We start from the raw sequence: 23,901 nt of genomic DNA on the forward strand, positions 1-23,901 counted from the left end.
GTCAAACTTGTTCCCTCAGGTCCTCAGCTGCCCGCATCTGTAAAATGGGCTGAGGGTCCTCTGTTGAGACCTCCCGCGAGTCGCGAGGACTCTCCTGATAAGCCACCTCACGGTCGCGGGACAACCACCTTTACCAGCTCAGCGTCGCTTGCAGTAGGAGGCGCCAGGGTGCCCACAGAGTCCGAGCCAGGGGGCGGGGCCTGGAGCCAGGGGCGGGGCCTGGTCCCGGGGCGGGGCGGGGCGGGGAATCGGCGGGCGGGCACCGGTGCCAGGTGCGGTTTGGTCCTCCCCGGGCGCCGTAGGCGGTGCATCCCGCTTGCGCCCGGGGCTGAGGTCCTCCCGGGGCTGAGGTCCTCCCGCGCCTGAGGCGGCTGGCCGCGGGAGCTGAGAGGAGCTGCTGCGGTCCCCACCACCTTCCCATTTCCGCGTCCCCAGGACCATGGCCGCGCAGGCGGGTAAGGAAGGGCCTCCCCGTCCTGTCCCGCCGTTATCTCGGAAGCCCGGGCCCAGGATGCCTGAGGGGGCTGGCAGTCTCGGGGCTTTCGGGATGAGTGGACTCCCGTGGGTCCCCGCTCCTTAGCAGGAGAACTGGGGGAAGTGAGCACAACGCTCCGCGAGGAGGTTGTGGGGCTTCGGGAATTGGGGGACCGGAGACAGAAGGCTCCGAGGAGCAGGCGGGTTAGGAGGCTCTCTGAGAGTTGAGGTCCCTGGAGGAAGCGATGCTGGCTCCGTCAGGGGGCCAGCCTTTTCTGTGGAGCTCAAATTAAAACTCTTTCTAAGAAAGCTGGGGGCCTGGGTACCCGTGGAGTGAGGGATATGGGGACTATGGGGAGAATGGGATCCTCAGGGTTCGGGACAATTATAAGGGGATAGAGAGTTACCCTGGGTTCTGGCTTTTCTGTGGAAAGTGGAGGATAGTATGACTTCTTTGACCGGATCCAAGGCTTCTCGAGGGAATCTTGGTGCCTGTGATCCCCTAGTCTCGGGGCTCTTTGCAGGAACCTGGAGTGTGGGCTCCCTTGGGGTTTAGGACACGGATTAGGGGTTAGGGAGAGATTGGAGCATAATTCCTGGGGAAGGTAGGCCCCGTGGGGTTCTGGGCCCTCCGTGGGAGCTGGGGCCTCCCTTGGCCTCTCTGAGACAAGAGAGAAATGTGGTCAAACACCTCTTGGAAGGAAGAGTTGTGCAGAGGTGAAGGGTAGCTTTAGAGTTAGGTTAGCCAGGCCTGCAGTCCCTTCCCAGTCACCTCACACACCACGCTGCGGCTTCCTGCCCTCCTGGCCTGTCCTCCCTGCACCAGGACATTCTGTTGACTATGTTTCCCAGCCACCTGTGTGGGTGGCCCAGCCTCTAGGTCGACCAGGGTCAGCGTCCAGAAGCTTTCTAGAGGTGGCAGGAGGGAACGGTGGAGGAGGGAGGCTGTCTTGGATATCTGCCCCCACTTCCTGGCTTTCAGCCTGTGGACAGTCACTTCCTCCATCCTGAATACAAGGACCAGGCCACCAATGGGTCACTTCCTCACTGTGAAAGCATGGGATTTTTCTCCTCATTCTTGATAATAGGCTTCTGGAGAAAGAGGACTAGGCATATAAATGTTCTCTGTCCCTTTCTCTGATTTTTTTTTTTTTTTTTTTAGCTTCCAGAGTTCTTCAGTTCAAATGATTTCCAGTCACTTTTTCTAACCTCTGTGTACATAAGTTCCCTGTTTTGAACCTTGATTCACAGAAACTTGTAGAAGATCTTAGAGTGTAATAGTGTTTATTAGGTTCTCTGAATCAAAAAGCTTTCTAGAGATATTAAAGTGTCTAGGTGCATTAGTTTAGACATTTGTCCATAAAAATATTTGTTGGATAATTCTGTGCCTCACACTTAACCAAGTGCTGAGTAGTATGATGATGAACAAAATGGACACAGTACTTGCCTTTGTGGTGGTTGCAGTTCTAGAGACAAATAGTAAATAATTGAGGTAACAATGGGGATAAATGCTATAATAATTGAGATAAACAATGGAGGTAAGTGCTGTAAGAGTAGGTGGGGGAGAGTGAATAGAGGATACTTTTCCTTAAAAAAGCAAATTTTTGCTGATCCTTGAGGATAAATAGAAATTAGTTCAGCAAAGAAAGGGCAAAGAACATTCCAAGTAGGTGGAACAGCATAAAAAGTTGCCTTTGAAGAGTTGAGAGTAGGCCAATATGGCTTCTTTTATGTGTGGGGAGACTCAGGCTCAGAAATGACTTGTTCAAGGTTCTATAGCCAAGTAAATGGCAGTGGTCAGAGTTCGTATTTTCCAACTTCAAATTCAGTGCTTTATCCTCTCACAAACACTAGAATTCTTTATTATCACAAACACCAGAATGAGGTTGTCCCATAGAGTCAGAGAAGGGAGTGGGGCTTAAACTTTTACTTGTTCTGTCCTAACTGTTCCCTTCAAGACAACTCAGATTCCTGTGTAACGGGAGAATCAACAACAAAGAAACCAAATATTTACTGAGTACCTATGATGTCTAAGGCACTGGGCTGGGCCAAGTTTTACCTCTTATAAATTTTAACAGATGCTAGAACCAGGAGGGACTTGAGATAATGTAACTCTCCTTGTTTAACATATGAAGAAACCCAGGGAGAAAAATGGATTTGTCAAGGGTCACTCAACTAATGGTAGAGCCAGAACTAACCTAGGATTTCTCCTCCAGTGCTCTTTCTGATATTCCAGGCTGCTTGAGATACAGAGAGTCTGGCGCACAAAAAGTCCTTTAAAAATATTTGTGGAAATGAATAATACGTGGTTTGTCCCTTTGAGAGATTCACTGTCTGTTGAGGGTAATTAAGAAAAAAAATGGGCAAATCAAGACAAACTATTAGAAGGCCTGTATATGATAACATTATAGAATTTCAAAGGTGGGGGAGAACTCTATTCATACATCCATTTCAGCAAATATATATTGAGTTCATACTATATGCCAAGCCCTTCTAGGCCCTGGCAGATACAGCAGGAAACAAAACAGACCAAATCCCTTCCCTAATGGAGTGTATGTTCTGGTGGGAGAGATAGACAATATGTAAATATATGAATATCAAACATCAGGGATCAATGCTCTGAAGAGAAATAAAGTAGGATAAAGTCATGGAGACAATGGGAGATCAGGGAAGCCTCCCTGGTTAATGACATCTAAGCTGAGAAATGAAGCAAGGGAGTGAGCCATTTGGTTATCTGGGGGAAAAACATTTTAGGCAGAGGAAATAAAAGGGAATGAGTAAAGGCCCTGAGCCAGGAATGTGCTTGGCATGTTTGAAGAACAGCAAGATGTCCAGGGTGGCTACTAGATTTGGTCAGGAAATGCTGACCAAAATTTGAGATAAAATTTGAGAAGTCTTAGGGGCACCTGGGTGGCTCAGTCGTTAAGCGTCTGCCTTCAGCTCAGGGCATGATCCCAGGGTCCTGGGATCGAGCCGCACATCGGGCTCCTCCGCTGGAAGCCTGCTTCTTCCTCTCCCACTCCCCCTGCTTGTGTTCCCTCTCTCGCTGGCTGTCTCTCTCTCTGTCAAATAAATAAATAAAATCTTAAAAAAAATTTTTTTTTTGAGAAGTTTTAGGTAGATTAAAAGCAGTGGGGGCAGGGGGAGGGTTTGGTATCCTGGTAGGGAAGAAACGAAGTAGGATGCATAGCTGGGCAAGTTTCAAGGTTTCCACAAGGGATAGTGCATTGATATGTGTGGTAGAGGCAAGAATGCACAAATGGGGGAATTATAGGAAGTGAAAGATAAAACTGAGAGGGTAGGTAAAGCCAGACCATGGAGTGTTTAATGCTAGGCTTGTGGGACTTTTCAGTCTACAGAAGAGACTATAGGTTTAGAGGCAGTCTGGCATTGGTGGGCATGATGGATTGGACAAGGGTAAGGAAAGCACTAATCTGGGGGTGGGTACAGTGGGCCCTGAGCTGAAGTGTTAGTGAAAGGAATGGAGAAGAAGGCACCGACCACAGGAATTACCTCATGTTGGGCAGGGCAGGGTGACTTGGATGGCCGTGGGTATGGTTTGGAGGGAGTAGCATAGGGTCCAAGAGGACCACAAAGTTTTAAAGCTGAAAAGAAACCCCTCATGTTCAAGCGGCTGTGTTAGGCTTTCCACATTCCTGATGGGTTTTCCATGTCTTCTGGAGGCTGAGCTGATGCCCATTGCAGGGCTGGCTTCTGATCAGTGCAAACCTGGAAAAGGCTAGGGTTCAGGGGCATATGCAGCGTCACTTTGGCATTTCAGTGAGAGGACCTGGAGCTCTAGCATTCTTTTACAAGCCTATCACCCTTCTCACTCTTGACCTTTATGTAGTAACAAGAATTACACTCTTTTACCTATTAATCTGTACCCAACAGGATCTAGAACGTGAAACCATTGCCTAGTTCTGTTGGAGTATACTTCGAGCATCCACCCTGGCATTTTATTGTCAAGCCTTTCTGCCTGTAATTTCTTTTTTCTATGAAAGAAAATCTAAAATGTAGTTAAAGACATAGACTTTGGAGTTGGCAGAACTGTGGTCTAAACCTAGCTCTATCACTTGTTAGTTGAGCATTTCAGCTTTGCATAAAATGGGAACGGTAATAGTCCTTCAGTATGAGTCTTCATCTCATAGGATCTTTATATTCTATTAGTTCCTGCTTGCATGGTGCTTAGGATACTACTGGCATATTATGAGGACTCAAAGTAGTTGGGGTTTTTTTCCATATCATTGACAATGGGTAGAGAACTGCTGTTTGGGAATATATAAATTGGTTAACCAGTTCTCTGATAAGAAAATGCCTTCCCCCAGATAAGAAAATGCCTATTCATTCACAGTTAAGTAGACTTACGGTTGGAAGGGCGAACCTGAGCGAAAGCCACAGGAACCATCTGTCTCATTTGTTTCTCTACCAAGTATCTTATTACTGTACCAAGTTTGCCCTGCTCTCAGCACCTGGTTTGTCCCTCTCTGACGTGTTATTTCTGTACACATCCTTGTCTCTTACACTGCATGACTACTCACCAAGGGCCCCAGAAGTTCATGACCTAGTCTTTGTCTTGCACATGGGCACATCGAAAATATTTGCTGAATTTGTTTTGAAAACGTTCCTTCAAATTTTAGAGGTTAGTGTAATTCAACTCAACCTTTTCCTTAGCCAACCCTCTAGATATACGTGAAAGAAAGAAGAAAAGCTTTCAGTTGCCAACTAAGAGCCAGGCACTGCGAGAGGTATTTTCACATACATTAAGTTATTTCTCTTAATCTTCTTGGTAATCCTGTAAGGTAGGTGGTTATCCTCTTTTTAAAGATTAAGGGACAAGTTCAGAGAGGTTAAATAATTTGCCCAAGGACACAGAACCAGGTTTCAAACCTAGGTCTAGCTCCAGCTCTTCTGCTTGACCCTTACAGTTTTCCTAATACAATAAAAAGCAGATGGGAACAACAGCAAGAATGAAACCTTCTGAGATGTCTGTGTATGTGCCTTAACCTGAAAAATGAGAGGCCCCTGGTTTGGTGTCACTGACTCAGAGCTAGAAGGAATAATTTGATCCCTCCTCTTAACGAAGGAAGAATATAAGGTCCAGAGAAGTCCAGAAGCTCCTTTAAAAATCATCTAATCTTTTTTTCCATAGACACTCCCCTTGGTAATATTTGGTAAGCTAGTGAGGAGGAAAATCCTTTGGGACATAAGGGAGAGTATCTAGAGGAATGTTAATCATACCGTTAGTCTTGTTGGTACTCACTTCATTAAGGTGTGATCTTTTCTCTCTTGGCTGTTCCCTACCAGTTGCTGCCCTGCCCCTCTGCTTCCTGCTTTATCCTGGGACAAGTGGGATTTATACACCTGACCTGCCAGTTCCCAGGGGGCACAGCAGTTACCATACTAGTTGTTTTGTGCTGCACTAAATTGGCTGGGTTTTGTTCCTGGTTCTCATTGTCTAGGGGAACATGAGAAGCATCAAAGATTTTTCTCAAATGAAAGGATAGGATCTGTGCATGTTGGTTCAAGCTAGGCTTTATGGTCTCATGAGCTTTCAGTGCCTGGAAATTTCTCACCACTTTGAAGTCTGAAAAGGACTAGTTTGCAGAAACCCAGCTCTTAGACCAAGATTAAGGTGGATGTTAGTGTCTTGTGAGAAATACACTGGCACTGAGCTGGGGTACCAGGCTGAGCCCTTCCACTGAATAACTGTGTAGTCTTAAGCAAGTCCTAACTTGTCTGAGGCTGCATACGATAATAAAAATGCAACTGGTGTGGTAGTTTCAGAACTTGGGTTTGAGCCCCTCCCAGACCAGCTTTCTGATGGTTAGACAACTCGAGTCTCCTTCTTCAAGCCCATTTTTCGTTCAGAAAAAGAAAAGGACAGGACTTTAGAGTAGATGATTTTTAAAGGCCCTTCCAGCCTTACCATCCTGTCATCCTACTGCCTGCCCCAGTGGATTCAGAGATTATTTGAGGGCCACATCACTAATTATTAAGTTGGGAGAGAGAAATGTGTATAAACTGAATATATATACATACATATTTTTTTAACTAAATATATTTTATGCCAGGATCCAAAAGATCCTGAAGGTGAGAACCTTTGTAATGAGCCATTTGTTGTAATACTCACCCTCTTTGCATTGCACATTTACAACTTCTTAAAAGCAGCGAATTCCAATAATAATTGTGAAAGCAGTTTTCTGATTATTAAACACCTTAATAAGGGCCCCTTATTGTTTTAAGGCTGCTGGGGATATTTACTTCATCAAACTCCCTTTCTGGCCTCTGACAATGACTAGGCACTGTTGATAAGTCTGCAAATATGAGAAGTAAACACTATAGAGGTAGAGGGTGAAGGTCCTGGTACAATGAGGTATTTTCCTAGATGAAATATTTCCCGGGCAGACTGGACTCTGGATTGGTCTTTCATTGGGCCTCACAGAAATCTCCAGGACTTTGTATTATTATATTTCTCTTGCATTCCTTAGCATAAAGGTTGTGAAAGTGTTGGGGCGCCTGGCTGGCTCAGTTGGTGGAGCATGTGAGTCTTGATCTTGGGGTCGTGAGTTTGAGCCCCACGTTGGGTGCAGAGCCCATTTAAAAAAAAAAAAAAGTTGTAAGAGAATTAGGATCATCAACTTTCAGGGCTGTAGGGAGCTGAAGAAGCCAAGAGTTTTCTTTTGAAGAGTATCTGGGCTTGAGAAGCTGAAGGCTTTGGGTGAATATTCTTGCTCAGGTGCTTAACTGAAAAACAGTGTGGATGCTCAACAGATAAACTGAGGCCTGTGCATCTCCATGTGACTTTACCCGTAGGTAGTCATCCTGAGAGCCTGAATCCTTATTCAGTGGAGTCATTCCTGCTGGCCGTTGGAGCTTATCTTTGGAAATTACCTTTATAGTGGGCAGTTGGATCCAGCTTTTCAGTTGGATTTCAGTGTTCGTTCTGCATCAGGTGTTATGCTAGGCTCTGGAGTTTTGGAGATGATTAAGATGCAGTTTTTGTCCCTTAGATCTAGGAGTGGGGATGGGAGACACAGAGAGGGAGTGACTGAAGGAAATAGAAACATAATGAATTATAATTACAAAACAAATGATATAAAGCAGGTATAGACAAAGTGGAAAAAGTCCCCCTTTGGGGGACCATTAAAGAAGGATAGAAGTTTGATTAAGGAAAAAGGTGGTAAAGTATCTTAAAAACAGAATAGCCTGAGATGTGAATTTCAGTATGCAAGAACATGAATGTGTGCAGCAGAAACAGAAAATAGGTCAAGATGTGATTAGAGCATCCCTTTGTAACAGATGATGAGAAATAAAGGTTCTTTGGGGCCACCTTGTAGAGGGCCATTCATTCCTTTAATAAATGTTTGTTGAAGGACTACAGTAGACGAGGGACCCATCTTGGTTCCCCTAGTGCTTTGGAGCTGGCAATAGCCAACTTTAATGATGTGTGAGGAGTTTGCATTCCTACCTCGGGACCTTTGCACATGTCTTCCCCCCACCCCATCCCAGTCTCCAGTGTTATCCTTCCCTCCTCCTCTTTGCCTGGTTAATTCGTGTTTGTCCTTCAGAGCGCAGCTTGAAAATTATTTCCTTAAGGGATACTTGTTTGCCCTACCCCACCCCCTTCTTCCTAGTTATGAACTTGATTTCTCCTTCATACCACTTGCCCCAATTATAATTATATTATTGTTTAATATCTATGTTAAATCTGGGGTGCCTGGGTGGCTCAGTCCGTTTAAGCGTCTGCCTTCAGCTCAGGTCATGATCCCAGGGTCCTGGAATTGAGCCCCATGTCAGTCTGTCTGCTCAGCAGGGAGCCTACTTCTCCCTCTCCCTCTGCCTGCCACTTCCCCTCCATGTGTTGTTCTCTCTTTCTCTCTCTCTGTCAAAAAAGTAAATAAAATCTTTTTTAAAAAAATCTAGGTTAAATCTCTTTCTCATTTGCTGCTCTTTCCCCAGAACAATGTTAGACGCATAGTTGGCATGGAATAAATATTTGCTGAAAGAATGACTAAAGTGTGTCCATTGAATTTAGCAATAAGCGGTCACTTTGGCCCTCGGTGAGACAGTTTCAGAGAAATGGTGGGGGTGGAAGTCAGATTGCAGTAAATGGGAAGTGAGGAAATGAGGGCAGTGATGTGTAGATAACTTTTTAATATGTGTGGCTGTGAAGGGGAGAAGGGTGGTAGCCGGAGCAGAAAACACCGTCCAGATTTTTTTTTTTTAATGGGAAAGACTTGAACTAATGTAAATGATAATTGGAAGGAACCAATGGAGAAGGGAGTCATGGTAGAAATAATGGAAAGTGCACATCTTCTGAGGTGGGATAGGATAGAATCTAGAACAGGAGTGCCATGCTGAACAGTTGAGCCTTTCTTCTGTAGACACTGGGGAGTCTGGGTGAGCCAGCTAAGACTGTGCCAAGAGAGGGAAAAGAAGCCAAAGACCTGAACTCAGGCTGTGGTGAAGGACAGGGAAGGACTGGAGAGACATTTGGAAGGTGGAACCAGGTGGATATGAGAGAAGAGAGTAGGGCTCTTGATTTTGTGCCCCTAGAGCCTAGCACAGAGCTGGTGCTAAATAAGTGTTGATTGAATGGCTTTGGGTTTCTCAAGACTGGAGAAAGACCGGGCTCTGGAGGGTGTGTCAGTAACAAGTTATCTTGAATAGCCTCATAGTGGAAAGTCCTGATCATTTTTGAATTTTGTAAACAGCCAGAAGTCATTCAGGGCCAAGATGCTGAATTATTGAGTAAGTGGGTGGTCAAGTTAGAGACCATTCCTTTGGGTTAAAAAGTAAAAATAAGAAATGAGATGTGGCTTAAAATAATGAGATTTGCTGGGGGTAGGACACAGCAGTTCACAAACTGACCATAAAGCCTTTCCCTCTAACAGTTACAAAAACGTTTCAAACCTGTAGCTCTGTAACTTGGAAGATTCATTTGGATGTCTGTCTTCATTGAAAACCTTCTTATGGGGGCGCCTGGGTGGCTCAGTCAGTTAAGTGTCTGCCTTTGGCTCGGGGTATGATCCCAGGGTCCTGGGATCGAGCCCCACATTGAGCCCCATATCGGGCTCCCTGCTCAGTAGGGCGCCTGCTTCTCCCTCTCCCTCTACCCTTCCCCATTCCACACATGTTCTCTCTCGCTCTGCTCTCTCTCTCAAATAAATAAATATTCTTTAAAAAGAAAAGAAAACCTTACTAATTCATTGCTTGCCCACTATCCATAACCCAATTTGAGTAAGTCTCTCAGACTTTGTGCCTTGGAGTTTGTGAGAATAATAGTGCATTCTCTGGCTCACTACCACCCAAAAAACCAAAAAGGCCCCTTTTGAGAGTCTAAGAATTTTTAGATTCATGTGGTGATGGGCATATATGTCCTATTATTGTGGGGGGGAGGAGAGGAGCAGTTGGGTCAAGGTTTTAAAGCCTCCTGCCAGCTTGTTTAACTCTCCTCTGGGGTATGAGGACAGCTGCCTGTGTCCTGGCTGCCCCAGAATGCTGCTGAGCAATCTTGAAGTGTCCGAAGCTGTGAATTGTCTATTCATGACCCCTGTGCCTGTGAAACAGGGTTCAGTGACTGTCACCGTGCCTGTGGCAGTCTGGAGTTACCCAGAGAGAACAAAGCTGCATACACGGAGCGTACAAGGGAGGCTTGTGACAACCTTGTCCTGCTTTCTAGGGCTGAGTCAGGTACCACAACTTGATCTCAGCTTCCTTCTTTATTTCAAGACGTTGGCATCTGAGCCACAGCAGGAGTATTGTGTTTTGTCCCTTTTGGAGGGACATGGATTCACTCCGTTATTGCCCATGCTAACCTTTCAGCATACACCGCCCTTCCCCATTCTTTCTCAGCCTCTGGCAAATCTTCCCCATCCTTCGAGGTTTAGCTCAAATATTAGCTTCCCTTACAAAGACTTTCCTGACTTCCTTAAGTGGAATGAGCAGGAATCAGCATGGCGGAGTGAGTGGAAAGAGCATGGACTGCAGGATGAGTTGGGCCTGCGTTGGAATGCTGAATCTGCTGCTTGGCCTGACACTCCCGAGCCCCAGGTCTCAATTCTCCCACCCCCTTAAATGAATTTAATACCTGTTTCACAGGATTGTTTTGAGAATTAAATGAGATTGGGTCTCTGAAAGCTCCTACCATAAGCCTTGGTATATGGGAAGTGTTCATTAAATGTTCTTTCCCTTCTATACCCATAACTTCTTTCTACGAACTAAAGTAGCACTTTGCTTCTAACTCTGAAATAACACCTAAGGGAAAAATAACAACGTGGAAGAAGGATTCTTTTTCAGTGGATTTGCTCCTTGAAGAGCAGAGATGATGTTATCTAGCAGTCTCCAACATGGAGCTTGGAGAGGACCCATGGGTCCAATAAGAGGACCCATGATGTTAGTTGAATGAATGAGCTCCTGGACTCAGTGATGGAATATCTATGCAAACAGGGCTTTTGAGGAGAAGGAAAAGGCAGTAACATGTTTAACCCAGAGAAGTTTTTCTGGGTGCTGGCTGGGAAGAGTCATAGGAAGCGCTGGCCCTGAAAAGAAAGGGATCTTGTTCATTTCATCTGCTCAGAGCTATAATAAGCAAGGGCTGAAATTCTAGGAAAAGGCAGGTTTTGTTTCAGTGGAAAAAGGAACAATCAGAACCATTTCTAAAAAATGCAGTGAGACTCAACTTTTGAGGCCATGAATTCCCTGTCCCTGGGGAGATGAGCAAGCTGGGTAAGTGCTTACCGAGATCTTGTGGAGGAGGGAGTTGTGCATTTATCAGAGCACTGGCCAGCGCTTTCATTATAAGTCCGTTAACTCAGTCTTATTCTGCACGATAGGAATCCCATCCCTGTACCTCCTGCTACTTTGGGCCTCTAAACTCCCTGGTTTTTTGCGCAGGTGAAGATACCTGGAAGTGTCGGGGCTGTGGGGACCATGTCGCTCCAAGCCAGAGACGGTACAGGACTGTCAACGAAGCCTGGCACAGCTCTTGCTTTCGGTAAGTGGTTCTGTCCTCCTGTCTTTGCCAGTGTACTACAGGCCAGCCATGACTTTGTGTTCTGGAAAATACAAAAACAAGTTTCAGACTTGAAAGTTCCCATTTTGGTGTGGGTTGAGGGGGTGGGGGAGGGATGTGCCAAGGAAGAGCACATTAGCAAATGTCTGGTGTGAAAGTGAAAGAGCCACCAATGGGCCAGGGAGAGCTAGAAGTAGGGTGAGGAGATGGGAGCAGCCCTTTCCAGGGTGTCCCAGCACCCTCACTTTACATATGGGGAAACTGAGACCCAGAAAGAATAACTTTCCCACAGCTACACTACTGATGATGCAGGTGCCTCAAGGGTTGTTTTTAGTGCAGTTGGCAGAGCCAGCCCTTCACCACAGGATGCCTCCCTAGTTTCCTGCTTTTTGTTTTTTAATTTTATTTTAGCTCTTAGGTTATTGTTTGAAGGCAGCTCAGTTTCTTAAAAATAACAACAGAGAATTTAAAGTTGAATTTGTTCCTGTTCTCAGTTTCCTCATCAGGAAAACATGAATGTTAAAAATTTATCTCATAGACTCGTTAAGATCGAATGAAATCATATATGCCAAGGGCTCAGCTCATGGTAGGCACCCACTGAATGGTTATTTCTTTCCCCTGTGAGATTGGAATCTTCTAGAGTGGGAGCTTGTCTGCATTCTCCAGAACATAAAACAGTGCCTGGCCTGCAGTCATTCCACATTGGAGGCTGGGTGGGCATGTGTGCCCCCGTGGTCTGAAGTGGTAGGGCTGTTGCTCACATCTTGAGAATGAGACAGACTGTAGACAGGCACCATGTGCTGTAGATTCCAGCTCCCACACACAGCTCGTGTTGCAAAGCATCCCCCGTGCTGATATCAAGTAATTTAATTGACCTTTAAGCCCTTGCCTCCACCCGGGAACCATGTGGGGGGTTGGCCTGGAGAGCCTCGGTCTCTGGAAGAGTTGGAGAGGAACTAGCATTTTTTCTGCCCTTTCAGCTCTCACTCAGAGCTCTCCAGTCTTCTCTGTGGATTTGATTGCCTTAGTTCTTCCTTTTACCCTCAGGGAAGTTGATTCTTAGTAAGGATTGGAGCAGAGTGTCAGAGCTATAAGAGACCTACAGGTAAAGCCTTTGGCTAGCCCTTTCCTTTAGAGCCGAAGTGAATCTTAATGAGTTGCTAGGCCAAGGCTTACCTTGGCACCTAACCCATATGGTCATATTTATTCCTGCTATTTTCCTATTTGTGTTAATATTTTCTATCCAGAATAATCAGGACAGGGTAGAACAAGCTAATTTTTGGAATTTTTGAATTCTTCTAACATTAAAGAAATTCAGAACCGAAAGAGACCACCTATTATGTGATATAACCCTTCATTATCACAGTTGAGAGGTCTGAAACCAAAAGGACAAAAAAGAGTTACAAAGATAGGTCATGGATGACCAGAGCTGACCTTAGAACTGAAGTCTTAGGTCATTCGTGGGTCCAATCAGATTCTAGCTGGTTAGGGAACATATTTGTGTGTGTATGGTGTGTGTGTGTCAGAGTGGGGCGTAGAGAGAAAAACATACATACATGCTCAGAAAGAGGTAAGGCACATTATCATGGTGGATGAGTGCAGGCTCTGGAATGAGACTGTCTGGTTTCAAATCCTGGCTTTGCAATTTATTAACTGTCTTTGGGAGACTGCCCTGAGCTTTTTGGACACCTCATCTATGAAACAGGGATAAGTACTCATCCCACAGATTGTCAGGGAGGATTAAATGTGATAACCTATATAAAGTGCTCAGCATAGTATCTGACACATAGAATACCCATAATAGTCAGTAGCTGTCACTTTATATTATATTATGACTGTGTCTGTATACACCTACATGCATGCATTTATTTCTCTTAATACACACCCATTGGTCTTCTAATGTGGAACCTCAGAGATTAAGGTTAACTTTGAACTACCCTGGCACAGTTACACCAAAGATCATGCCTGTGAGGAAACTAGAGCATCTTGGGTAGGTCTCCTATTTACAGCTTTGTCTCAAGGACATAGTCTCTCTAATCCAGCTCTATTGAAGGAGCACTTTTCCTGACTCCTGAGCTTTCCCACGAAAACTGGATGACATGAAGTCCTCAGATGGAGCCTGTTAATTTGCCCTGGGGAGACTGGCTGCTTTGGAGCCAACTGACTTTTGCCCAGATTGGAGGAAGATCTTCAGGGCTGGGAACAACTGTATCTGACCCCAGAAGTAACCTGGTTATAATGAGCATGAGGCATCACCCTGAATGGTATTTTAAATTCTCTGATGAATTCAGAGTTCAGAGTGTCTGGGCACAGGCCTGCTGAAAGCAGGACCCTCCCTCCATGCTACCCAAAGAAATTAATTCTTCATGACTCCCTTCCAGCCTTGCTCTTACCCAGTTGAGTTACTTATAATAAAGGAAATGACTTTTCTTTTCCCCTTCCCCCACACCTTTGTTTTCCTAGTCACAGGGTGGAGCTGGATATTCAATGGAGAAATTGCTGGGGTTTGGCCCAGAGTCTCCTCCCTTCGCCTTCTCCTTACATTACCCCATCCCCCCATCTGCAGCCACATCCGTAATCCTGCCTCTGATAGCCTTCCGCCAGCTTCTCAGGTGCCTGGGACAATAGGAAGTCACTGAAGGCTGGAACTTGGGACTGTACGGCAGACGCCAGCTGACAAACCTCCTGGAAGTAGCTTAGTCTGGTGCAGTTGGGCACCTGGCCAAGATCCTTCTGATCCTGGACAGTTGTCTGAATAGCCCTCCTGCTTCCTCTCCTCAGCCTTCCCTATTTGGACTCTAAGTACCTCTGGCCTTCCCTTTCCCTGAGCGGTGCCACTGGTTCTAGAATTGGGGCCATTCTCTCTGAAGCTGTCTGGAGCTGGCTTTTCTCTCCATGGAGGAGGCCAGGAAAGCAGCCAGGCTGCATGTTGTTTGTAGCTGAGGTTGAAGTATGGAGCTGGCATGTTTTGTGGTGACTTGGCATGTTGGAAAAACCAAAGAACCTTGACATGTTTTCTGATGATGGTCCTTTCACCCTCATCAGAAGTGCTTATTAGCCAAGGAGGAGGGGTTGTGGGAAGAGGGAAAACTGCCTCTATTAATTCGTCTTTATCGCCCTTACCTGGGACTCTCTTGCTTGACCTGGTTGCTAAATGCATTATCAGAGGGGAAAAAAATCACTGTACTTAAGGCTCCTGAGAACTCTTCAGGGCCTCTTTTCTCAGGATCACAAACACAGACTCTTTGAGCTTTCTCTTTTGAGAAGTGATTTCTAATGCCTATGCTCTGGAAAAGGAATATTACAAATAGAAAGCTGTTGTCACCTTATCAGGCAACAGACCATTTCCACTAAATTTGTGACTTCAGGAAAGGTGAGTGAAGAAATTGTACACGTAAGCAGCCAGAGACTCTGTCCTGAGCATTTCACATTTGTATCATCTAACTTAATTCTTTTTTTTTTTTAAGATTGATTTATTTATTTCAGAGAGAGAGACAGTGCAGGGCAGGGGTGGGGGCAGAAGGAGAGGGAGAGGGAGAAGCTCAGCGGGGAGCCTGATGTGGGGCTCAATCTCACAACCCATGAGATCATGCCCTTAGCCAAAACCAAGAGTCAGATACTTAACCGACTGAGCCACCCAGGTGCCCCATCTACCTTAATTTTTATAACAATGTGTAATAACCGTAGTACTGGTCATACCTATTTTACAAATAAAGAAATGAAGTTTACTTGCTCAGCATAGCTGAGATTTGAACCCAGGCATTCTGACTCCTTGCTTACAAGAGTCTCTTTGCATTCCTGAATATGGTCATGTCATTTAACCTCCCTGAAGCTCAGTTTCCTCTTCTGTAGCTTCAGAGTGAAAATACTCACCCTGCCTGCCATACCCTGGTGGTGTCAGATAACATTGAAGGGTATTGGTTCTAAGGCTTTATGAACTCGCAAGTGTCAATAAAAGTGCTGTTACTTTTCTTCTGTGTCTTTGGCTCCTGGCATGGAGGTCCATGGAGCAACCCTGCCCTGGAAGTCCATGGAGCAACCCTGCCCTCTGCTGTTACAATGTTAGTGTTGCTGCTGCATTTATGGACCCAAGCCTTTGATTTTAGTTTGCTTATTTGTCTAGTTTATCTCTAAGGAAACAGCCAGCCAGCAACTCATTAAGGCTGGCAGTTAAACAGGGTACTGGGGCGTGCCTGACAGAGGACAAACACCTGGCCTTCCTCTGCCCAAACAAGGGAGTCCAGCATGAACACAGAGTGGGGCTCCTAGTATATAGCTACGGTATGTGACCTTCAACATGCCTTAATACTGCTGTTTCTTGGGAAGAGAGAAGGAAGATCCCAAAGAAGCCCCACAGCTACTGTCTGGAGCAGAGATGAAGAGGGGTAGGGTGGAGGCAGCGACGGACAGCAGATATTTATTAAGCGTTGTATCGGTAGTTTCACTTCGATTATCTTATTCAACCCTTAAAATAACCCTACAACCCCATTTTACATGAAAACAGCAAGGTCCAGAAAGGTAGAAGAACTTGCTCCGGGTCACACACATTTGAACTCAGGTCTTCCTGGCTCTGAAGAGGGTTCTCTTTCCACTGGGACTCCCCAGAGTCAGAAGAGCTGGATTTGAGTCTTAGCTGAGCCAGGCTGGCTGTGTAGCTGTGGGCAAGTTCCTTTGTCATCGTGAGCTTCAGTTTCTCATGTATAAGAGGTAGTAAAAGTAGGGGCGCCTGGGTGGCTCAGTCGGTTATCTGCCTTCAGCTTAGGTCATGCTCCCAGGGTCCTGGGATTGAGCCCCAAGGTGGGCTCTCTGCTCAGCCGGGAGCCTGCCTCTCCCTCTCCCTCTGCCACTCCCTCTGCTTATGTTCTCTCTCTGTCTCTGTCAAATAAATAAATAAAATCTTTTTTAAAAAGTTAAAAAAAAAAAAGATGTAAATGTCATCTACCCCATGAAGTAGTTGTGAGGATCAAAGAGGTGATGGATAAGAAAGCACTCTGAAAACTTGAGGACGGTATGATATAAAGGGTTAGCAGGAAGCAGCACATGGTAAATTTGTGCTGCTTATATTAGCAGTTCACATATAATTTTGAGCATCATTTGCTGTATTAAAGGCACCAAATTAGATGATGTTGGGGATACAGATTTAACATAGTGCCCTGGTCTCCTAACTGGCTCCCTCAGACAGCTGAAAAACAGGTAATAATGTGGAGCATTTCTAATAATGGGCTCTAGTCTGGCTTCCATTCTCATTCCCCTGAAACAGTGTTCCCTTAGTAAGTTTCCAGGGGACAGCCACATCTGTCCATCCACTGGCCGCTCTTCAGGCTTCATCTTATATGACCTCCCAGATTGCGCTAGAGGTAGTAGAGACAAGTGAATGAGTTTGGAGTCAGCCTGCTTGGGTTTTCATCCCAGTTTATCCTGAGTCAGCCGACCTTGAGTTTCTTTGCCACAGTTTCCTCACCTAGAAAAGGAGAAGTGAAATGCTTCCTACCTCAAAAAGTTGTGCTGATTAAATTTGATCATGTATTCAAAGCCCTTCACACAGTACCTGGCCATAATTAGGATTTAATAGATGTTAACATTTTTTGTTAGTGTCTTTGTCACTCTTGAAACCCTTGGCTTCCATGACGTTCCATACTGTCCTGGTTTCTACTCCCTTCCCGCCACTCTTCTGGTCATTCCAATTTGCTTATCCCCTATCTGGCTCTGAATGCCGCTATCTCTCCAAGCACATTCTCTTTCTCCCTAGGCAATCTCACCCACACCTATGGCTTCTGTTGTCCTCCACACATTGATGACCCCGAAATTCATATCTACAGTCCAAACCTTTCTACTGGGCTCTGGTCCTATCTATCTTGCTGTCAACTTCCCCTGTCCATTTGAGTGTCTTCCGGGCATCTCAGACCCAGCTGGACTTTCAATCTTCCTCCCAAAACTAGCTTCTCTTCAATATAACCTGTCCTGTTGAATGGCATGACCATCCACCCTGCTGCCTAAATCAGAACCCGGAAGTGCTTCTTGATACCTCCTCTCTCTTATCCCATATCCACACCTGTCAGTTTTATCTCCAGATTATATTTTGAATGCGTCCATGTCTTTCCATTTCTCCTACCACCATCCTGTTCAGGCTACCATCGTGTCTCCCCTGGATAATTGCAGTAGCCTTCTAACTATGCGTAGTCACTCACACCACCCAATCCATTCTCCACAAAGTGGCCAGAGTGAATGACCTTTAAAAAAAAATCTGACCACGTCACACTGCTGTCTCTCCATCCTTACATTACCTCCACGACTCTGTAGCACTCTCGGGTAAAAACCAGTCCTTAATGTGGCCTACAAAGCCCTTTGTGGTCTCGCCTCTCCCCACCGCCTTCTGCTCTCTCTCTTTCAGTCTCACTGCTCTTCTTCACAGGGTCCAGAACATACCTTGCTTCCTTCTGACAGGCCCTTGTTCCTGCTGTTCTCTCTGCCTGGAATGCCCCCTCACTCCCTTTTGGCCTAATTAACTTCTGCTCATCCTTCACATCTTTACTTGAACGTCTCAGGGAAATAATTATAGAATAGGTCATGGCCCCTGTTTTATGCTTTCACAGACCTTCCCTTTGAAGCTTTTTTGGTGGTTTTAACTCTACATTTATTCATTTGATCATCTCCTCAATGACATCCTGAGACCTCTAATATTCTGTGAAGTATAACCTAGTCATGGACCATGGGACATTTTGCCCCTCATTGTGTCACCACTGAGCACATCATTGGTGTGGGGGAGATATTTGTTGAATGAATTGCCAGGGTGGCCAAGAGATATGATGTAAGCGAGGCCTTTCCCTGCCCTTCCCCATATCCTTCCCTTAGCAGCCACTACGGCTGCAGTTACTATAAGTGGCAGAGAGGAGTACGTTCGAGAGTTCGGGTTATTTTAGAAAATTACTTGCAAGTGTCAAGGTAAGAAGTTAAAGCTTTGTCTTCTTGCCCCAAAGGAGACAGAAAGGATGACCCAGGAATCTTGTCCAGGTCTTGAGCTGTACTTCTCTGTAGGTACCAGCCAGACAGGAAGAAACCCTGGAGAGAAAAGCAGTAGAGGGAAGAATGAGTCCAGCTACTCTAGACCAAACTAATTATGAATTGAAATCTGATAAATTTCAGTTCTTTTTTTTTTTTTAAGATTTTATTTATTTATTTGACAGAGAGAGAGACAGCCAGCGAGAGAGGGAACACAGCAGGGGGCGTGGGAGAGGAAGAAGCAGGCTTCCCAGCAGAGCAGGGAGCCCAATGTGGGGCTCAATCCCAGGACTCCGGGATCATGCCCTGAGCCGAAGGCAGACGCTTAACGACTGAGCCACCCAGGTGCCCCCAAATTTCAGTTCTAATTATAAGTTTGTTTGTTTGTTTAGAGGGGGAGAGAAGGATAGAGGAGAATCTTAAGCAGCCTCTATACCCATCACGGAGCCCTACACAGGGCTTAATCCCACAACCCTGAGATTATGACCTGAGCCAAAATCAAGAGTCGGACACTTAACTCCTGAGCCACCCAGGTGCCCCTATCTTTTAATTTATGAGAGAGAGAGAGAGTGAGAAAAGTGCACAGCGGGGAGGGACAGAGGGAGAGAGAGTCTTAAGCAGACTCCATGCTGAGCATGGAGCTCAACATGGGGCTCAGTCTCAGGACCCCAAGACCGTGACCTGAGCCGAAACCAAGAGTCAGACACTTAACTGATTGTGCCACCCAGGTGCCCCTTTTTATTTGTTTTTTATATTTTATTTATTTATTTTTAAGGTTTTTTTGTTTGAGAGAGAGAGAGCACGAGCAGGGGGTAGGAGTAGAGGGAAGGGAGAAGTAGGCTCCCTGCCGCGCAGGGAGCCTGATGTGGGGCTCATCCCAGGACCCCAAGATCATGACCTGAGCCAAACGCAGTTGCCTAACTGACTGAGACACCCAGGCGCCCCTTTTTTTATATTTTAGAAATCTTTGAAGGGTAGCATTAGCTAAATATGTATATTAAGTATAGTGTGGAAAAAATGGAATACTTATATAATATCTTTTACTTATGGGTGATTTTTGGCAGGTAGTGAGTAGGTTGGTGATTCTCCAAGAAGTTGGAAATGAAGTTTGTCCTCTGGGAGTTAAACCACTCAGATCTACATGCAATAAGAGCAGTATCATGTGGTCGTTAAGAGCATAGACTCTAGAACCAGATTGCTTGGGTTCAAGTCCTGATTCTGTCATCTATTAGTTGTGCACATTGGGCAAGTTACTTACCCTTTTTGTGCTTCATTTCTTCATGTATAAAATGGAGATACTTAACCTTCTGCCTGCTCCCTAGTGTTATCATGGAGGGTAAATGAGGGAAGTCCTGTGTAGTACTGGGTAGGAACAGGGCCTCACATGGTGTGAGCACTCATGAGTGTTAGCCATTTGTTATTAGCTACTAGGAAGCCACATGTGTCTCAGAGCTGAATAATATGTGAATTGATGATTGTTAAATATCTGAAGAAGTAATGCTCTTTTTTCAGTTAAAAATCAGTTTTAAAGCCAGTGGAGTAATGAGTAGCCAGCAGTGAAACAGAAAGTGAAAAGTCCATGAGGGAAAACTAGTAGCACGCCCAGATAAAAATATCGAATCTGGATTTGGTCACCGGAAGGGGGTTCTTTGGTGTAGACAGGGCGGGTTTGGCTGGCTCACTAGTACCAGAATGAAATTTCTGTCCATGGCTCATCTCCCTTTAAATCCATGCTCACAGAACAGCCCTTCTGATGCGTAATTCAGCTTCTTGGGCTTCTTGATAACTGGAAGGGTCTGGAGGTTCTAACTGTATAGAGGATGTAGGTGTTCTAATTTCAATTGTGAATTCATAAATGGACCATAGGATTGATAAATGGTTAGAGCCATCCTAGAATGTCTTCACGTCTCTGGGTACCATGAAGTCCTGTTTCTGGACTTCAGAGGCCAAAAATGAGGCCTGAATTAGGGTCATTCACCAAGGTAATGCTAGCCTTGGAGAGGTCTCTGTGGTCAGCCAGTCAACCTTTCTCTGACCCCAACCCCTTCCTTGTGTCTCTCTTCAGTATTGGCCTACTGGTGTGAAAGGGTTTTTTTGTTTTGTTTTGTTTTTTTGTTTTTGTTTTTTACCTAAATCCTTCCTTTTACAGAAGAAGAAATTAAAGCCCAGAAAGGTTTAATGGCTTGCCTCAGATCACACAGCAAGTCTATTTTTAGCCAGGTCAAATTATCAGGTCTTCTCTTTCAGACCAGGGTTATTTTCCTGGCATCACCTGGAGATTTATTAAGGTATCCAAAGCATTTTTTTCCCCCGCTGCAGCCAGGAGAAGAATGTCTACATAAACACAGTTTTGGACACCGAATGTTGGACATTAAGTTGTATCATAGAGCAACAGTGGATGATTATCTCTAAGGGGTCACAACCTCATTCTTTTTTTTTTTTTTAAGATTTTATTTATTTATTCATGAGAGACAGAGAGAGGCAGAGGGAGAAGCAGGCTCCCCGTGGAGCAGGGAGCCCAATGCGGGACTCGATCCCAGGAACCTGGGATCACAACCCAAGCTGAAGGCAGACACGCAACCGACTGAGCCACCCAGGCTCCCCTCACAACCTCATTCTTAAGTGCTTAAGGACTAGTTGGCCAGCAAACTTCCTGTGGACATATCTGTAGCCAGTGTAGACTTGAGACATAAATGCCCTCTTAAGGAGACAAATTTGACAACTAAAGACCAGCACTCTCTTTGGTTTCGGCTTTATGTTCCGTTCATTGGGAACCTCCGCTTGCTTAAACACCTCTGATAACTCTTCACTGCCTGTGGGTGACTCACCTCACAGACCTGCCTCTTGGTGATCTGCCCTTGCCCTCTCCCACCATCCCAGCCTCCTCTCTGATCACCCTTCACATGTGCCCTGCTCTGCAGCTTACGGACCATACTCTGTTATGCCTCAGTGCATTTGCACATGTTGTTCCTTCAGGCTAGAATCCCTCTTGTATGCCTGGTAATCAGCCTTTAGATTCAACTGATACATCTTTTTTTTTTTTTTTAATGATTTTTTATTATATTATGTTAGTCACCATACAGTACATCCCCGGTTTCCGATGTAAGGCTCGATGATTCATTAGTTGTGTATAACACCCAGTGCACCATGCAATACGTGCCCTCCTTACCCATCACCGGTCTATCCCATTCCCCCACCCCCCTACCCTCTGAAGTCCTCAGTTTGTTTCTCATAGTCCATAGTCTCTCATGTTTCATTCCCCCTTCTGATTACCCCCCCTTTCTTTATCCCTTTCTTCCCCTACCGATCATCCTAGTTCTTATGTTCCGTAGATGAGAGAAATCATATGATAGTTGTCTTTCTCTGCTTGACTAATTTCACTTAGCATTATCTCCTCCAGTGCTGTCCATGTTGTAGCAAATGTTGAGAACTCGTTCTTTCTGATAGCTGAGTAATATTCCATTGTATAAATGGACCACAACTTCTTAATCCAGTCATCTGTTGAAGGGCATCTCGGCTCCTTCCACGATTTAGCTATTGTGGACATTGCTGCTATGAACATTGGGGTGCATATGGCCCTTCTCTTCACTACGTCTGTATCTTTGTGGTAAATACCCAGTAGTGCAATGGCTGGATCATAGGGTAGCTCAATTTTTAACTTTTTAAGGGACCTCCACACTGTTTTCCAGAGTGGCTGTACCAACTTGCATTCCCACCAACAATGTAGGAGGGATCCCCTTTCTCCACATCCTCTCCAACAATTTCAACTGATACATCTTGTTCCCTGTGGCAGAACCTCGCCGGATCCACCCTGAACTTTCCCCACCAAACAGACTTTCTTCCTCTTTGTTATTCTCATACCTCAGTTATAGTTCTGTCAGTATCTGTTTACACATCTAACATCACTCTTTTTTTTTTTTTTTTTTTTTTTACAAAGAAAAAAACACCCGGGGGGGGGGGGCCAACGGAAGAGGAAGAAGCAGGCTCATAGCGGAGGAGCCTGATGTGGGGCTCGATCCCATAACGCTGGGATCACGCCCTAAGCCGAAGGCAGACGCTTAACCGCTGTGCCACCCAGGCGCCCCCACATCTAACATCACTCTTAGATTATGAAATTCTCCAAGTCTGGAGCCATATCTAGTTCATCTTTGTATCCAGAGCTTAACCCTAACCCAGAGCGCAGTGGGTGCTCAGTGTTTGTTAGGCAAATGATGTTTTTGTCAAATGACCACCTTTCTTTTTGGACATGTGGATGAAGCCCTTTCAGTATGCATCAACACCATCTCTTTGCTCTGCAGTTTTCTCCCAAGCAAGAGCTTTCCTTCTGAAGTGGGAGAATGGAGAAAGACCTGTGTTTATAAATGTCATTACAAAGCCTAAAACCATCAAAGCTCAAGGGATGGCATGCCTTCTGCACTGTGGCAGCTAATTTGCCTTGTATTTTTCCCCCGAGGGTTAGAATTCCCCCTTCCTTTGGGCAGTACTGGAGGGGTGCTAGCAAATTCTCTTTCTCCACATTCATCACTATTAGCACGAAAAACCTCCCAAGTACCTCAAACCAGATTTGATGATAGTTTTCTTCTGTCAGTCATCTTCTGGTCATACCTTCCTGAGGCTGCTCTGTAGTGATCCTGCTTAGATCAGAGCGCGCTCTACTGGGCTCCCATCAATAGTACTGACTCTTACAGCAGCATCAGCTGTTTCTGAAATTGGCTGATGTCAGCCCTTGTGTTTTGTTTCAGTTCCAAATGTGGCCTTTTCATGAGATGACCCTATATGCTGGAGTCATCTTTTCCCTCCATACCCTGAGTGCCACTGTAATATCACTGAATTAAAAAGAGAGGCAGCTACTGTGGAGTTACAAATGAGTAAGAACAATACCAGGAAGGTGAAAGTCCCCAGTGAGCCAAGGCTTTACAAAATATCAACCACCAAACATTTATTTTTTTAAGCTCAATCCAGAATAAGAAGGTGAACAACCTATCTTTGAATCATTTCCTCATTTGTAGCCAGGGGGTAATAATGACCTATCCTGCTTGCCTCTCAAGGTTAGTGTAAGAGAAGAATGAAATCAAGTGGAAGAGCCCATAGGAAAGAGTAAAGTAGTGGATTCAGTCTTCAGTGTACATCAGAAACACTGGGGCTTGTTTAAAATGTGGATTCTTGGGCATAGTCTAAGCAATTCTTACCATGTAGGCTTCAGGTAAGGCCCTGGAGTCTTCATTTTCAACAAGCTGCCCCCGGGAGTCTGATGCTGCTGTTCTCTCAACCACGTTTCAGAAATACCACTGCAAATCAAATAGCAAGTGTAAAATAGTTATTTGAGGCAGCTTTACTGTCTCGGATCTGGAATCCAAAGACTTGGGTTAAATTCCAGCTCTGCCAATTCCTGGACCCATGACCTCGAATCA

The 23,901-nt window shown here is 45.3% G+C and overlaps 2 protein-coding genes across 4 annotated transcripts in view; one reads left to right on the plus strand and one right to left on the minus strand.

Moving 5' to 3' along the window:
* Positions 1-245: 245 nt before the first annotated feature.
* The window catches only part of LIMK2 (LIM domain kinase 2), a 53,869-nt gene continuing 30,213 nt past the window's right edge, over positions 246-23,901 (plus strand). Inside the window, exons 1-2 of the mRNA XM_040619754.1 lie at positions 246-455; positions 11,374-11,473. Coding sequence (XP_040475688.1) covers positions 440-455; positions 11,374-11,473 — 116 coding nt within the window. The 5' untranslated portion in view covers positions 246-439. The remainder of the gene's footprint in view (positions 456-11,373; positions 11,474-23,901) is intronic.
* Positions 18,174-23,901, minus strand: part of PIK3IP1 (phosphoinositide-3-kinase interacting protein 1) — a 49,379-nt gene continuing 43,651 nt past the window's right edge. For 2 of the 3 annotated variants that reach the window (XM_008710593.2, XM_040619757.1), the window contains 2 exons: positions 23,680-23,778; positions 18,174-18,550 (listed from right to left, as the gene is read on the minus strand). In XM_008710593.2, coding sequence (XP_008708815.1) covers positions 18,442-18,550; positions 23,680-23,778 — 208 coding nt within the window. In that variant the 3' untranslated portion in view covers positions 18,174-18,441. The remainder of the gene's footprint in view (positions 18,551-23,679; positions 23,779-23,901) is intronic. The other variant, XM_040619755.1, reaches the window with a different exon arrangement.

Source organism: Ursus maritimus, unplaced genomic scaffold (assembly GCF_017311325.1).
Source record: "Ursus maritimus isolate PB19 unplaced genomic scaffold, ASM1731132v1 scaffold_33, whole genome shotgun sequence".
NCBI classification, from domain to species: domain Eukaryota; kingdom Metazoa; phylum Chordata; class Mammalia; order Carnivora; family Ursidae; genus Ursus; species Ursus maritimus.